At 37.0% G+C, this 18160-nt stretch overlaps 1 protein-coding gene across 10 annotated transcripts in view; it reads right to left on the reverse strand.

The window, feature by feature from the left end:
• Window positions 1-10975: 10975 nt before the first annotated feature.
• CEP44 (centrosomal protein 44) overlaps window positions 10976-18160 on the reverse strand; it is a 46891-nt gene continuing 39706 nt past the window's right edge. For 8 of the 10 annotated variants that reach the window (XM_030563176.1, XM_030563179.1, XM_030563178.1 and 5 more), the window contains 4 exons: window positions 15789-15864; window positions 13627-13754; window positions 13328-13365; window positions 10976-12133 (listed from right to left, as the gene is read on the reverse strand). In XM_030563176.1, coding sequence (XP_030419036.1) covers window positions 12013-12133; window positions 13328-13365; window positions 13627-13754; window positions 15789-15864 — 363 coding nt within the window. In that variant the 3' untranslated portion in view covers window positions 10976-12012. Of the gene's footprint in view, window positions 12134-12262; window positions 12453-13327; window positions 13366-13626; window positions 13755-15788; window positions 15865-18160 lie in introns of those variants that run through there. The other 2 variants (XM_030563177.1, XM_030563180.1) reach the window with 1 other exon arrangement.

Genomic DNA, 18160 nt, shown 5'->3' on the forward strand with positions numbered 1-18160 from the left:
GTGTCTAGTTGACATGAATGTATATACTGTATTTGTCAGTCAGAATCATTTTCAGATTTATGGGTTCACTATCTAAGTGTTTATTCCCCAGTGTCTTTCTCAAGGCTGATTTATAAACCTCTCTAGTTAAAATTTTGCTAATGCACTGGATTATTGCTTTCCTGGTATTCTTCTCAACAATACCTTTTCCAGATTGCAACCTTATTCATGAAATACGATCAAAATACTTCAACTTCATGTGCTGGATACATCAACAGAAAACCCACTCATGCCTCTCTTCTACTGAAGAATCCCCCAAATGGTTTTATATTCTCTACAATACACGCAGAGCAGATGCCAATAGAATCACTTAAGTGATGTCAGTTGACTGATCCTATTTATTTCCTCTGTGTCTCATAGGAATTACATAAAGCACTGAAACACTCTCAGCCAGTCAAACAAACAGTATTCTACTCCTGGAAAAAATACTAGTTATGAAACAATAAAATAATCTTAAGGAAAAAAAACATTGTATTCACCTGAAAGAGTAAGATGTTGCACTATAAATTTTCCTTTCAGTAAGATGGGGGATGGGGGAACATGTGAAATTGAATGACTTAGTTTAATGAATATTCAGAAAAGGACTGAGGACTTAGAGGAATTTCTTTGCTTATCTATATATTAGAACAATACAGCTGTAGGAAAGTTAAAGTATTAATCTATTATTGAACTGCTAACCAATATTTCTAGCATACTATCCTGTATATGGACACTACCTAAACAAATATGATATTTTTGCTGCATGTGCACTTAGAGTAGACCATGATCCTATTGACCCTAATAACATTGGCAAGGACAATCTGTTTTTCTCCTTCTCCCCTGCAACAGCACTTACAGACCTAAAGGAGCTGTGGGGACAATACCAATCAGCAGAAGTAGCTGTAGTATTAGAAGACATAATATCAGTGACAGCTAAAACTTCTAATCCCCAAATATATATTCCAGAATCCAAAGGAGGAGATTTTGGGAAAAGAATACACATCTGCATTTCTAAAAGGAAGGAAATATCAGGAGGAAAAGATGTATACCATATGGGTGATCTCTCTTACACCTGTGGTAAAACTCAGTTATTTGACACAGAAAGAGTTTCACCTCAAAGTTGCCAATACGTTGAAGACTATTTGAGGTACCTTCTAAATAACAGCAGCATAAGATCTGTGAAACATGTTGACCCATTCAGTGCATCTGATGTGATACATTTCAGTCTTATCAATCTCCCTTTTCTACTGTGGGGAGAAGAAGTTTGAGACACAAGAAATTACAGCAGGTGTTAATTTTGTAGGCACTGAGTGTTGTAAGGGAAGGCGAAAGGACAAGTGTGCTTATATTCTGTGGTGGTTGTCTCACTGAGAGGACATAGGCATTACTACCATTGACATCTAAGTATTAGAATTCAAGGCCATAGTTCTATCCTCACTAACAGTCACGACTACTGAATACACGAAGTGGAATACTATCTGTGTTCACCTGACTCCAGCTTAACAAACAGCTAACGTGATCTGTATGGTCCATTAATGACATTAGGTCAAAAGAAAGGAAAAGTAGTAGTATCTGGCTAAAGCACCATAGATAATGTTGAAGAGATGTATAAGTGGATATTTAACACACATTCTCTTTTGCTAAAAGAAAAAAAAGATGATCGTTCAGGAAGCCTTGCTCTCCTGGTATACAATATAAAGTGTTGATATGTAAGGTATTAGTATTTGTGCAACTGCTTATGTTACCAGCATATATACAGAACTAATAAAAACCAGAACCTGTGATAACAGTATACTGTAAATACATTTCCCTACCCCACTCCCAGCCACCCTCCCAAAAAAACGACCAAAACCCCCCCACGTCTTTAGTAGTTCTTTCTCCTCTTAAGTGATTCCTGATAATTCAACTGAAATAAAATCCATCTTATTATACACAGAACACTAACATTTTTGTTAAATCAACAAGATTGTTTGCTTCTTCTATTACCCAATGACAAATTTTTCATGCCTAAAGTTATATTTAACCTAATCTCTACCTGAAACACTTATAATGCTGTTTAATTTTTCTAGAGTTCTTAAACAACCTTGCTATCTATGTATCTATAAAAATCATTTGTAGAAGAAAACATTTCAATTGAAAACTCAATTTTTCCCCCAATTATAGCTGCTTGATTAGGGCATCTATAGTGATATCTCACAAGAAAGAATAATTTGGCCAAAGCTCAAAGCCAGAAAGGTACAGAAAGTTGATTAAAAATATGGAATATCCCCTGAGTTAGAGAGTTTTGTTTAATTTGAACTTCATTTTAAGTGTTTATCTGCAGTTCATTTTCCTTTAAGCTATACAGTGATTTTTCTGGACACAAGGACCAGTTTGGTTAGGCTGCTGAAAAATATGTCTGTGTTTAGGAAAAGATTAAAAACTAAGGCCCAACTGCAGACCATTTATGCACACAATGGCTACAGCCAATCTTCTCCCTGGTAAGAGTGTTGGCTACTGTTATCTGGAAAAAGCAGAAAATATCAATCTTGTATGAAAAAAATGTAACTTAAAGACTAAACTGTTTATATTATGGTAGGCACTTCTGTCTAAGCTAGCCAATAAACTACACTAAAATAGGAAACTCAAATTTATAATTTATATGCTTCATTTAGATGAAGAACCTACACTTCCAGAGCTTTACTTGTGGTAAGAGGCAACTTTATTAATTTTGTATAATGACTATTACTGGGACAATAACAAAGAATTATCCTTTAGTAAATTCTGTGACTTGAGAAGTTCAGGTTCAAACATTATTTCTGAATAACAGGTTTAGTTTACTCAGTACAGGATGTTATCTTTAGTAACAGGTTTGGTTGTTTTGTTTTTTTTTTCCTGGTTCCCACAAGGGTGGCAGATGATGCACAAATGCACATTGTCAAGAACCAAAAAGGAATAAAATTTCTTCTTTGTTTCTGAGGTAAGACTACTATATTGTTGAAATAACTAAATCTACTGTGAGGATTTGTTACATGTTGCTAAACAAACCAACCTTACACGCTTACTATGCCACATCCCTCACAAATAAGATGTCAATACTGGGGAAGTTCTGATTAAGAACTGATGGTGTGATACAGCCCTATTACACAGCTGCAATAAGAGTCAAATCTCATTCACCTTAGGTTCTGTTAACAGTCATGTTCTAAAAGTTTCAGAACTAATTTCAGATTTGCTTTGCCCACCAGTGAAGAAACCATGTTTTAATCCAGTAGTGGGCAAAGTACGGCCCACGGGCCACATCCGGCTTGCGGGACTGTACTGCCTGCCCCTTGAGCCCCCAGACCCCTCCCCTGCTGTCCCCTCTCCCCCACAGCCACACCGAGACGCAGGCAGTGCTCTGGGCTTCGGGGCTGCACGCTCCTGGCTTGTGAGGCAGCGCAGTTGCCAGACATGCTGCTCTGAGCAGCATGGCAAGGGGGTGGGGAGTGGGGGGGTTGGATAAGGGACAAGGGGTCCCAGGGGGCAGTCAGGGGACAGGGAGCAGAAGTTCGCAGGGAGCAGTCAGGGGATGTGGGGGAGGTTGGATAAGCATGGGAGTCCCAGGGGATCTGTAAGGGGGCGGGGGTGTGGCTAGGGCTCAGGGCAGTCAGGGAGCGGGGGGGTTCGATAAGGGGCAGGGAGTCCCAGAAAGGGGAGGTCAGGGGACAAGGAGCAGGGGGGTTGAATGGGTCAGGGGTTCTGAGAAGGGCAGTCAGGGGGAGGGAAGTGGGAGGCGTCGGGTCGGGATGGGGGCCAGGCTGTTTGGGAGCCATGATCTTTCCTACCCAGACCTCCATACAGTTTTGCAACCCTGATGTGGCCCTCAGATTTTGCCCACCCCTGTTTTAATAGATTTAAGAACTGTATTCCAGACTGATTTTTGAAAACATGGAACCAGATCTTTGGTCCTGGCCACTTTGCATTGCTTCAGGAGCAGCAGAAAGCAGTCAAAAAAAATCTACTTTGAAGGGGCTGTAGAGAATTCCCCTTCTACCGATAATGGGAGTGCCAAAATGTAGGTTATGGAGCGCTGCCTGACCTTTAGCCAGTGCAACAGTCCCTACAGAACCACTGCCACTGGCTGACTTAGAGAAGCCCTGTGGCTACTTTCAGATATGCCAGGCCATTTCAGCTGACTAGTGGTAAACTCAGCACACTGAGGATTGAACTCTTGGTTTCTGAGAATCAGTCTCAAATGTTGTTTGAGATCGGCCGTGCTGGTAACTCATGCACTTTCACAACCTGATTTAAGACGACCAATGTTTGTACTGTATTGTGAAATAGTAATTTGAACACAAATGCCCTCTTCTACTGTAGACTGTGCCTTAGAGGAGTTGAAATTTCTTAAAAGATGTTATTCTCCATCTCTTGAGTTCTACTCATCTACTAGGCAAAATTAAAAAGGATGAGGCTCAGATTCTGTGGCCTATTCCAATCAGGTAATGGAAAGGGGATAGAAACTGGCAACCACTCCCCAGCTAGGCACCACAAAGCTAGCATGACCAGTTCCTACACATCACAACCACGAAGCTTCAAAGAAAGAGGCAGCATGTTGTGGGAAAGGTTGCAGCTGCAGCATGCCGCACTATGGTTATCTCTAGATAGTAGACTGCCTCCCACTCCATCACTGCCTGTGTAACTTTGAGCAAGTAACAAAATCTCTCAGTTCACCCTCTATAAAACGTGGATGATTCTCTTTAATCCTTTGTCTTGTTTATTTAGAGTGTAAACTCTTTTGTGTATTTTACTATGTGTATGTATCATGTCTAGCACACTAGGGGCTCCTAGCATGACTAAAACAAAAACCAAATGGTAATATTTACTTCTGTTGTGCTTATTTACAAAGTGCAATCAGTATTCTTGGTCTAGTACTACAGACTCCCTGCTATAATGGCTTACATTTTAAAATGAAACAGACAAAGCAGACACATAATACCGATTGGCTGAATGAAGACACAAATAATGTGGATTGTGGGAGTGATTGGTTTGTTTACTATTAAGTGGGGCTTATTGTTGAGGATTTTACTAAAAGGCCACTTTTCAAGGTTCTGAGAACAGTCCCATCTATTGAGAGCTGCAATGCTAAATAAATTGGAAAAGCAAGTCAAATCTATCAGATTTCAACTACTCCATGTCTTAAGCAAGGTTATTCAAGGAGTTTATTATCAGATTATGAAATATCCACTATAAGTCTATTGATCCTCATTAGCTGGGGCAACCAAAAAAATGAGGAGTTGTCCTACTGCCAGTTGAATCAGTTTCATATTTGAACAAGGCAGTCTGCACAGTGGTATAACCTTGGAAATCCATTAAAGGGTTCACAAAGTATAACAACAAGCCTTCAGAGGATATAGAATTTAGGCAACGGGGCAAGAAACCTGTAAGAGTCTTCAAGGACTAGCACCAATGACAGTCTTATTTCAAAATAACTGAGGTTAAGACAAAATGAAACTAGAGTGAATGAAAAGTGTGCATGTGCTGCAAATTGACAAGGGACAGTTTCACAGTCAAACTAAATGGGGGAACCCAGAGAGAACCTGTAATGGTCACAGTGCAATAAAAGCGCTGGAATAATTCACTCAGTGTACTACTTATTATTTCAGTAGATAGTTTTTACTAACCAAAGATGTTTAGATTTGCTTGATGACTATTTATTGTCATACTTTCCTATTACAGAACAATGGCTCAGTAAATTTTAATAGATCATTAAGTTTGAAAATAAGGGCTGAATTTTGGGAGTTACTGAAAATGGCTGATGTTAAAGAAGAGAGGTTTTTTGGTTTTTAAAAACCAAACATTTAGGTCTATCTATACCAAGGGGGAACAAGTCAGACTGGAAGTGAACATGCCATCTCTGTTGGCCAGTAATCTATGAAGAACAAGACTACTAGAGAATAATGCATGTGTGGATAGTTAATAGTGGGGACAATTAATGATCAGTGGATCAAAGCAGTATCTTAACAGCAAAAGTTGAAATCACTTTAAAATACGTTAAACCCTTTCTTAATCTCATTCTGATGCTTAACCACAAGCTGTTAATTTGTTAACACTGACTACTAGAACATCTCCATGAAAAAAAAAGGAACACAAATCAGCACGGACAGATCAGAAACAAAATATGAATTGGCTGTTACTTAAGACCACAAAACAATGTATAAAGATTGCACAATGGTCATTGTAACTTTTTTTTAATTTATTTTTAAAGCCTTCCAATTTGTATATATTTGCAAAATTCTGAACTGGGGGTAATGGTGCTCTTGTTTGAGGATTTTCTATCATGTCAGAAAGAACAATCTGTTCAAGGCATTTGTGTACCTTGGCATTGAGAAGCCACGACTCTGGCTGCTGAGCATGATTTTTTCCAGGAACAGACAGATGGAGCTATGGAATAGTGAAGAAGAGTGCATTGCTAGAGTGCATTGCTAGAAATAGAATGCATGGCAGAAAAAAAATCACAACTCTTAATATCAACAGGCTAGTCATTTTGAACTATATAGCATGAAGTGTACCCAGAAATGCAGGATTTAACAGCAGTGTGAGAGACAAAAGGTGGGAGCAAAATTTAAGTAGATAGCCTTGCAAGGTCTTGGTGTCACTATAACACAGGATAAATATTAGTTTGATGAAGAAACTCAAGCAAAGAAGCCCATCCAGCACCAGCTTCCATATTTTGTTACTGTACTGGTACAACTTTGAAGTACTTAGAGAGGAGGATTTCAAAAAGAGTTAAACATTTAAGATTCAAATAAGATGGAGCCTAAATAAGTGGATAAGGAAAGGAATTGATTGGTTTAAATTAAAGAACTTTGAAAACTATACCTACAATGTCAGAGAAATTATTAATACTCCATATTTTCAAAGCGTAAGGCAAACGATTAATCCTTACAATGCTCCTGTGAGGCAAACAAGCAGTCATCACTCTCTTTTTACAGATGTTGAAAACTGAGGTACAGAAGTTACTGTAAATTAATTATCCAAGGCCATACAGCTGAAAACTATGTAATTCTGAATCTTAACTTGGCATAATATGGAAATGGAAACACTTCTTTGTACAATCAAGCACACCCGTACTATATCTGTTATCTACCAAACAAAATCAAATGCACCACTATCATCTATTCACATGCATATCAGAACTCCACCTATACGCCATGATATATGTTGCTAATAGTTAAACTACTACAAATTTGGCATAAAACAAACTGCTGGATTTAGTTTACAAATACCTCCCTATATACCTAAGGTTGCGATAATCCTATTTCACACTGTCTTCCAAGCAAACATTTGCTCTCATTTGATCAGTTTAAATATAAAGTTTCAACTATACAACAACAGTTTCTTACCTTATAGTAAATAATGCATCAAGATGTTCTGTGCATGTGTCATAAACAGATGGTTAAGGGTTAATGTCTCTTATCTGTAAAGGGTTAAGAAGCTCAGTAAACCTGGCTGACACCTGACCAGAGGACCAATAGGGGGACAAGATACTTTCAAATCTTGGTGGAGGGAAGTCTTTGTTTGTGCTTTTTGTTTTCTTCGTTATTCGCTCTCGGGACTGAGAGGGACGGGACATCATTCCAGGCTTTCCTAATCTTTCTGAATCAGTCTTTCATGTTTTAAAATGTTAAGTAATAACCAGGCAAGGCGAATTAGTCTTATGTTTGTTTTCTTAACTTGTAAAGGTTTCTTTTGCTGGAAGGATTTTTTACCTCTGTTTGCTGTAACTTTGAATCTAAGGCTGGGGGGGGTCCCTCTAGTCTATATGAATCTGAGTACCCTGTAAAGCATTTTCCATCCTGATTTTACAGAGACAATTTTTACTTTTTCTTTCTTTAATTAAAAGCTTTCTTTTTAAGAACTTGATTGATTTTTCCTTGTTTTAAGATCCAAGGAGTTTGGATCGGTGTGAAGCCTCTCAAGGCAACCCAGGGAGGGGAAAGTCTGGGGGGAAAAGGAGGGGAATGGTTAATTTCTCCTTGTTTTAAGACCCAAGGGGTTTCAGTCTGGGTTCCCCAGGGAAGGTTTTGGGGGAACAAGAAGTGTGCCAGACACTAAATTCTGGCTGGTGGCAGCATACCAGACCTAAGCTGGTAATTAAGCTTAGAAGTGTTCATGCAGGTCCCCACTTCTTGTACTCTGAAGTTCAAAAGTGGGGAGAAAACCTTGACAATGTGGATCCCACTCAGATGCAGCGGCCGTATATACACCATGGGCGTGACTCAACAAAGAAATACTTTTTCTTGTATAAGCAAAATTCAGGACTTTGCACAAAAAGCTTTTTCCAGCTTCTCTCTCCCTGAAATCAAGAGTCATTAACCAATACTCAAGGCTCACAAATAATCCCAAACAAATTATCTCTAAATTCTGTTCAATTTATGACCAATACTAGAACAGATACACAGATTAAAATTCATGGATAGTCTTGAAACACATCTGTTAAAAATATACTTTCAGTGACTTATTGCAAGTCAATGATTAAACACTATGTTATGTCTTGTATAAATCATTACGAACACAATACGGCCACAGTTGTCTTTCTGATGGCCCAAGGGTGTGTCACCAAAAGCCATATTCTTTATTGCATTTGAGATTGCCCAACTGCCATCAATTTTTGGTCCTAATTTCAACATGTATCCCCTCAAGATTGCAGGCAAAAACAGCTCCACTGCACCAGAATTTTAGCTTTGTCAGTGATGTCACTTTATTTTCCCACTGGAGTTTTTCCCATAACTCAAGTGTCTTTTTTCTTTGACTGAAAACAAAAAAAAAAAAAAAAACTGAAATTAAAAGTGCAGTTCCAATGGAACAAATAGACACTGCCAGGGAACAAGTTTCAGATGCGCTTAAGATGCAGAGAGCATTTGTATATCGGAGTGTTTTTTCAAAGCTGCACCAGTACCTCATGTTAACAGGTTAAAAGAGCAGCATAATATCCATTTCTTAGAATTCACAACACGAGCTCTACACATCATCTATGGAGTGCTACAGAAAACCACTACTCCAGAAGATTACATCATGGGGAAATCAAACACTAATGGACAAAGTATATAAAAAGGATCTCTCTTCCCAGTAGAGCTGTCCGGAGACAATAATTCCATTCCATGGCAACTTTCTAGGGTTTAGAATTTATTTTCATTTCACGTTGGAACAAAACAGAAACCTTTCCATTGTTTTTGAAAAACAGAATTCTGTCAAAATATCCACTGTGGGTTCACAACCTGAGCTGAGGATGAGTATACTCTCACCTTCTACAGCCTGGTGGTTAGGGCTCTGGCCGGGGGACTAGGAGAATCAGATTCACATCCCTGCTTTGCCTGATTCAGTGATCTTGGAGGGAAAAAAAACTCTAAATCAGGCAACGCAGGGATTTGAACCTGGGTGTCCCACATCCCAAGCCAGTAGCCTAAACATCACCAACCTATGAAATATGTTAGTCTCTGTCATTGAAAGTGACCAAAGAACCCTGGACCCCAAAAACTTTCCCCATGAACATTTGTGTGTGTTTTGGAAAGCTGAAATGTTTCATAAACCCAGCATTTTCTCACCAGCTGGTGAGCTACTCAATAATACAAGGAAGAAATATATTTCTCCCCAAGGACCAGTGTAAAGTTATGAAATGTAATTCACAGAAGCAGCATAAAAACAAGAAGGTGGGACATACTTACTAATAATGACTAACCCCCCCGCCACATATGCACAGATTACAGCTACTGTAGAGAATTAAGAATTAAATCCTGCCCCCCACCCCACCCAAAAAAAAAATACTGTGTTGAGATAATTTAAGTCAAGGGGAGTTAGGTCAGGCCCTTAGCGAGATACTGTTTCTGTCCTCTCTATTAGAATAACTAAGGCAATATGATAAAGCCTAAAGTGCATTCTAAGGCCATATACTGCAATTGTTCCCTTACTAGCTATGCTTCACAGCATTCAAATATTAAAACCCAAGAAGCTCTCTACAGCAACCCCAAGATTAACAAAAGGGCAGTGACTCAGATTATATATCAGTAACTATCAGACACGGCTACCCCTCTGATACTTGACAGATTTTTATGGTTATTACACAAGCTAAGCAAGTTCTAAATAATTTTTTTAAAATATTGGATTGTTATGGTCCTGGAGTTGTTGGTTTTTTTTGGTACTTTGACTCTTCAAACAAGCATGCATACTTCAGTTCACATCTACTAGAAGATTTAGAACCCAGTCCAAGATCAACTGCCATTTTAGGAAGAGGTCCGGCTTAGGTGTTCCACTTTAATACAAATATACTTCATTATCCCTTGCATGATCATGAGTGTCATAAGAATTGAAAGGTTGGATTCTTTTGTATGATCTATGAAGAGAGAGTCAGTCTCCAATTAATTTCTTTAAATTATATAAATTAAGAAAAAAGGTATTCAGGAAAGGAGTGTCTGTTCTGCAGTGGACTGATTTTTCTTCTCCTTTAAAGAATCATCTCTAAGAACTTTAAAATGTGAATAGTAGCACAGTAAATAGATAAAAATAGTCGTCATGTAAAACATCCCCATTTTGAAACCCCGGAATTCTTGTTAGGCAAGTTGAAAGAAACTAGTCATGATAAAAGCTGTTAGACATTAGAGAATGTTTTTTCTAACTTTTTTTTGGGGGGGAGGAGGGAGGGAATCGCCAACAGTTTCATTACCAGTCATGGAGATCTACCACTGTGTTAGTATACATGGGATACTAGCATTTTTTTACCTCTAGTCACCACAATGATAAAAGTGGCATTGTTCATCTATGCTAGTGTTCCTGTTGTTGCTGAGAACAGTGCAGTTGCACTTTTGGGAGCATGCCACTTTGTTTGCAGTAATTTCCACCCTAAATTACCAGTTAGAAGCCTGCTTCAATGCAATATAGTAAACAATGAAAAGTTGATACTCAAAACATTGTCATTACTATTTCAAACCAACAGTGATTGTGGGTAGTCTGTATCAAAACAATTTTATTCTACACTGAAAAATACTTCATATAAACATGCACCACAAGATGGTGCTATAATTTCTATTTACTGCACACAACACACACCATCTCAGATCAGTAGGAAATTTTTCTTCTCTAGAAGAAACAATTTAAACAATTATTCTTTAGGATAGTGGAGTAGTGGGCTGTGAACAAGGGGTATTTCCCAATAAACTTTAAAGTTGCCATCACCAGTGTAAAAGCTTGCTTCCCAGGGAATCTGCAACTTAAGTATACTGGAAAAAAATGGGAGTTTATTACAAGTGTTTTCAGATCCTAAGCTTTATGAAGTTTATGAAGCAACAACAGATTATTGTATGTTACTCAGTTTGGATATGTAAAAGGAAATCAACCACATATTTATGGAGGAACATATTCATAATGATTATTAAATCAAATAAATCATTTTTACAAAGGAAGAACAAACAGATGTTCCATCTGAAAATTATACCATTAAAATCTTGATATCTTCAGCTGCTGCAATGTCATTTTTTGATCTTTTCATGTGAATCAAAGGAATATGAATAGCTACAGCATGTTGTAAAAAGCTTCCTTACATAACACTTTAAATACCCAATAATTTAAAAAAGAAGGATGAAATCCCATCTCTCTACCCAGCCCACACTCACACCTTTGATTTGACTATATCATGTTTATGGAAGTCTTACATCAACTTATGTCTCAAAAGAGAAATTTTATATAGTTTCAAATCATAAAAATGTTGTATGTCTTTGTACACTGGATGGTCTCCATCTGTGCTGCTGGTCTTAAAATGTGTTGGGTAATAGAGCACTAAAACACTCACCACATCTCTCATAGTCAAAGTCTGTGGACTTACTTACACATTTTAGTGTTTAGGATCCAAATGACCCTCACTTTGTCAGTGTTAATGGAAGCCATAATGTGTTGGGGTGCTTTCTGACTAAACCATGAAAATTTATAATTAAAAAAACAAAACAAAAAAGGTACACATTTACAATATGTGCATTTAAGTTTTCATTAAGTCTTATTGAACAGTACAGATGGCAAGATGGTATGTATGAAAGTCTCTTGGGTGCAATATTCAAGTCCCAGCTGGAGTGTTTCCAACAGGATGTAAACCATGGTCCTCAAGCCTGCACTTTAAAAAACATATTACTTAGCACACTGCCAACAAATGTCAACACAAAAATACACTGCTGTAATGACTTCAACTCATGCAATTTTCTATAGCAAAAGGTTAAAATTAATGTAACCGTGACACAAAAGGTATTAGAAAACATTTATTCAAGTAAAAATAAAAACAATTTTAAAACAATTATAGTCCTTAAAACTAATATATTCAAAACTTTAAAATTGTACAAATATACATAATAGTTTTGAGATCCAGAAGTCTAGACAGAAAATTGTCTACGATGTGCTACTTTGAATTTTTCAGCAATTCTGAAGTTTCTTCAATCCTACAAATATTTTAAAAATTGGTTAAAAGAAAGACTAAACCAAACATTTACTACTAATGAATGAAGCTGAAGCAACAAAGCAGCATTCCTGACTTTTTGTTTGTTTGTTTTTACACTGGTCAGGCTATTAGATTTGCTGTTATTTGAGAGACATTTAAAAAATATACATAGAGAAGGAACAAAACTCACAAAAATAAAGTTAATGGAGGAGATAATTGACACTTTGTATATCACAAATTAGCCTTAAAGAGGCTGTCACCATCAGAAAGCTTAGGTTTTTGCAAAGTGGCAGACAAGATTAATGACTTCAGCTTCCTGAAGTAACTCATTTGTATGATACAGAAATCTTGTTGAATAGAAGTTTCACTGTGATGATCCATTTCATTTTACTTCAGCAAGTGTAATGAAAGTTATTTCTACCTGTAAATTTTCATTACAAATCTCTGACCCAGCAGTAGATACTGCTTATTATTTTGGGTATCTTTATGTGATGCCTGGTCTGAAACTGGTCTAGCTCTTTTCATTTAATAGTTCACTTCCAAGTTTGAACACAAGTTTTATGTAGTTCCAGTAAACTCTTATCAGAAGACAGATAATACTCCTATTAGTTGTCAACCAAATTCTAAAGACTCTTTAATCCCTAATTAATACCATTAAGAATGCATTATATTGTTTGTTATAAACCAAAACAGTGACTCAGCCCACAAACACAGAACTGTAAGTGGATTTATTATCCAGTCGAGTCATAAGGAAATGCCACACCTGATGTAGAGACCTTTGAGGTTTGGAAAACATATGCACATTCTATATATGTCTTAGTCCAGTACAATTCCCTACTGGGAAATGAATTCCTGCTGCCCTTTTCTATTACTTACATTTTACTTATCCTTTCCATTCTTTGTCTTGTTGTCTCCTGCAATTTAAAAGCAACATATTTAGGAAATTCTTCAAAGCGAACAATCTTCAGAAATGGACTTTTAACCTGGAGAATTCATGCAAAAAAATACTTTAAGCACTGTTTACATATCAAAAGGATTTTTATGAGACAGACCTAAATGAAGTTTTGCATAGTTTTGCTGTTTTTTGCTAGTAGTATATACAACTAAAACTAATGCTTACTTGTTCTCTTGACCTTAGAAAGGAAATCAGCTAAGCATTTGCCAGTTTTACTTACCTTTGAAATCTCTGTCAGACCATGATAATTAATGGTTGCGGCTTTAGGAGATGGGTCTGTGGATAATAGTGAACTGTATCCAGACGACTGATGAAGACTCTCTGGCATCTCCTCCTTCCTCTCAATATCTGTGGAGAAATATTCATTTTTAGGTCACCTTTGCCTTTTTGCTCTCTTGCAGCAGGGTCAGCTATCGAACAGTTTGATTTACAGTATGTAATAACAGAAGAGAATGCATTGTTTAGAAAGAAAAAGGCTACTGGTAAAGGTCCAAGATGGGTTTCTTATATTCTTTTAAAATAACATGAACAGAGTATGCTCAGTATGATGTAGACCAAAAAAAAAAAAAAAATTCCAACAAAGATTATCCAGGAATGTTGCATTTGTCATGATTACAGTCAATTGAAACACTTAGGCAAGTACAATTACTGGGAAAAACATTCAATAATAATTTCAGACAGCTCACATTTGTTTTCTTACTATAAACCACTTCTCTTATACAGCTGTGGGATCTTTTAAACTTAAAAAAAAAGTTTAAGCAATATAGTAATTATCTTTGTAAACATATTTTACTACAACATGAAAAGCTTTTCCAAACGTTTTTAATTCTGTACATGATTTACAGTATAAAAAGCTGACCTATAACAAAAATGTTTCCAATAATCTAAGGTTAGTATTCATTCAGCAGAATCAGGGTTTAAACATGTGTATAGAAGTAAGTGCCAGTTTCAATAGGAGCAGAGCTAGGCCAACATATCAAACATATTAGAAAATCCCTACCCTTTGTATCAGGAAAAGCTTGATGCTATCCTAGCATTTAAAAAAAAAAAAGTTACTATTTTAAAAACCTGTGGTCCTGAGGAAAGCAAAAATTCCCATTTAAAAAAAGGTGGAGTTTGCTTTTTGGCTTTGTTTTCTTTAATTAAAGCTACAGTCTATGGCTCCAGGTTACAAGTCCTGAGTCTGCATTCAGAAAATAACAGTGTAAACTGCACTATTTAATAGTGGATCTCAAAACCTCCAGATGGCAGCTGATCTATATCATGTGATAAAGTAAATCAATTCAAACGTATATATCCCACTAACACAAATTTATCTGCGGTATTTTGACAAAACAATTGTGGGTGTTAGAGCAAGCTTGATATGTAGGACACTCTAGAAAAATATTACAGAGGTGAATGGTGTATAAGATTTAGTTTGCCACTTCACTTATCAGGCATCACAGTCAGAGAGAATCTTATCTTTACTCTGCTGTCTACAAAAATTATGTTAATTAAGTAAGTCTATGACTCATTCAGAATAAGATTTTGACTTGAGAAAGATTTTATACTACAGGCAGTACCATGCTGGGTAATATATATTCCTGCACAGAACACTTTAAGGGGAAGTTAAGGCTGTAGGCACATCTCAGAGCTTTAAGTGTATATTACCAGAGAAGACCAAATTGGAGAATTAGGAAACTAAGGATGGATCAGACTTGGGGGAGTGGCAAGTCAAGCCACAGTTTGGGGAAGAAGGAATAGGAAATATGGATGAAGTCTAAGAAAGAGAGTGAGTGAAAAATTTGATTCAGTTTCCCTAGCCTCAGTGATGGGGCTGTCCAGAGAGGGTTATTTACCTGAAAAGATACTTAGTGTGATTTTCTCCTGGGTCCCTTTGTACTTAGGCAATAGCTAGCTTCAAAAGCTTGCTGCGTACACCTTCAGAAATTTACTTGGCCATTACCCACTACTTTTTCTAGTATTTTACAGTTTGTTAAAAAAAAAAAAAAGATAAATCAACTTAAAAAAAAATAAAATCATATTTGTGCCCCAGGCCTTTTTTTGAGCTTACTATAAACAAAAATAAGGAAATATGTTTCTCTAATAATTAATTATCATTGTGTGGATAGACACAGCAACACAGGAGAGGGGAGAAAACACAATACATTCTATCAAATAGGAAATGTACATAAAAGCCCCAAAACTAAGAGGGTGATTTCAGAGGCTGGCTCGTACCTGAAACAGTTGAACTTGAAATATAGTTAGTTAGTCAGTCAGTTTTAAAGTTGACAGTGTTTATTTAAACAACTTAAAATCCTAACTGTGACACAATTTTATGCAAGGTTAGCACAAGCTGCTTAAAAGAAAACCTTTTAAGTAAAGAGCATTGCAAACACTCACCAGGAGAAATTGGAGTCATATTCCTACTAGAGGTATGGTCTTCACTCATATTGTTAAATTCTGTAGATAAGTCACTCTGAAACAATAATTATTTTTGCCATTTACAAAAAAAATTCTATAACTTAGCCACAAGTCTTATTTAAATGTAATCTGAGTACTAAGAATTATAATCAAATGGGTGAATATATGTATCTATGTACAGTACTGACCACATTTTTCTAGCATTATGGAAGTAGCTTTATGTGACTACTTCTATGAGTAAAGAATGAAAAATGTGATCCTTTATATTAGTATATCCATTTATATCATTAAAAAAAAAAAAGGTCAATTCATTAAAGCATTTTGTCTTTTGAAATACCAACTTCGCTGTAAAAACTGAGCCCAAAAGTTTCACAGTGGAATGCCCAACAATCCAGGTGTGATTGGTTGATCAGGTGGAGTGGTGTTTATTAAAAACATACTGTACACCAAAAGCTCTGAATGACTGACTACTGGTGGCTGCAAGTACTCTGCTCCTCTGACTCTGAGGCTGCTGATTTGAAGTCTATTGCTGGATTTTGTTGTCTAATTTTAGATAATCAAGTTTGAAAATTTTGGCTAAAATACCCACTTGGCTCATGATACAAATGGTAAAAATAACAAACTGTTTTATACATTGTCAATATTAATGCTATATCTGCTTTCTCTGTTATAATGTGACCATTTTCTTCTTCAGAATTAATTTGTTAAGAAAATTAGAAGTTAGTTTTAGCATTTTGCCTTGACCATCGAGAATTACTGTTTTTTCTTTCAGAAACATGAACTTATGTTTGTTTAATTTAGGCCTGGATCCTGCAAGCTAATCTATGCAGATGGATGTCCCCACCCTTGTGAAACCCCTCTGGGACTAGAACTGCTTTCATTTCAATAATGCACCATATGAATGTATGGAGTAGGGTGTGTGCACATGTAAAATGTACGGTCTCAGAGTCACATATATTCTAATACAAAAAATTACATTAAACAACATTATTTTGGTTACATGTTAATAACTCAAAAGATAGCAAGTGCCAGATTTACTGCTGTCAATGCAACCTTAATTCTGCCTGCTAGCATCCATCTTGCATGCTAAATGATGTAGAGGTCCTGTAGAAAAATAGCATATGATCATGTAATTGAAGACTGTATCATAAAGGGAACGTACAAGGGGCAGAATTAAGGTTGCAGTGCCAACTTTTAACATAGATTTTTGTACAGAATTTCCTAGTTTGATTTAAAGTATAAAAAAACCCCAAAAACCAAAAATAAACCATGGCCTCCACCATTGTGAGTGATCAGCAAGGTTTGAACTCTGAACATTCAGCACTATACCACAAATCTACCACTTGAGCTACTGGGCTAACTACATTAAGTAGCAGCAGAAGGCTATTACAGTGTGTGTGGGCAGGGGGTGTCCCAAGTGCTGCATGGGCACAGACCCCAGCTCTCTTTCCTAACCCCTCCCCAGGAATTTGGGGGCAGGTAAACGGTAATTACTGCCCTCAGAGTTGGGAGAAGTTTGGACTGGCTTCCTCTTCCCAACCCTTTCCATTGCTGCTGCCTTGAGAGTTCCAGGTATTCTCAGTGCAATGTGTGTCGCTGCTGCTTTGACGGTGGTGTGGGACTGGTCTCAGAATGTTCATATTATTTTGAGATTTCAGAGCTTCTCAAAAGAAGGTTGCAAGAACCAGCTCCTTCTGTACTGAAAAATAAGCAACCATGATGCACACAAACTAAATCAAACTTGTTTTTGTATACTCCTGCTCTTACAACAAAAGTCTAGACTAAAAAGAAACACAATCTGGTTAGATGTTTTCAAAAAATGGTACTACTGTTAAAATATTTAAGTGGCAGACAAATATGAGGCTAGTCTAAACCACAGTACCATGCAAAATAATGAATATTTATCTATATTTATCTATTGTTTTAATTGGATTTAGTGGTATTGAAAAGTTCCAGATTAGTAGGCATTTATCAAGCCACAGAACAGGTAGAGCGGGGCGAGCTGAGACCAGGGGCAAGCTTCTCCACACTGTCTCCACCACAATGTGCCTCAACAAGTGACCTGTGAAAGAGAGGGCAATTCTCTTTATGCTCATCCAATCCTTGGCTTCCTGAGAGCACTAGCAAGGGTAACAAACTGTTAACAGTGGTTGTGTGATTTGGACATTCACTGGGCAATAAGAACAAATTCATCCACAATGACTGATTAATAGACATAAGATGGTATCACATTTCTGTCATTACTGACCTGAGACAAATTCAAACATGATCTAGAATTGAAAAGCTCCATATTCAACTTTTGAGCCACTGAATTTTCTTTAAAATGTTACTAAGTGAGCATCCTGAAATAC

The sequence above is a fragment of the Gopherus evgoodei genome, chromosome 5 (genome assembly GCF_007399415.2).
Source record: "Gopherus evgoodei ecotype Sinaloan lineage chromosome 5, rGopEvg1_v1.p, whole genome shotgun sequence".
NCBI lineage: Eukaryota > Metazoa > Chordata > Testudines > Testudinidae > Gopherus > Gopherus evgoodei.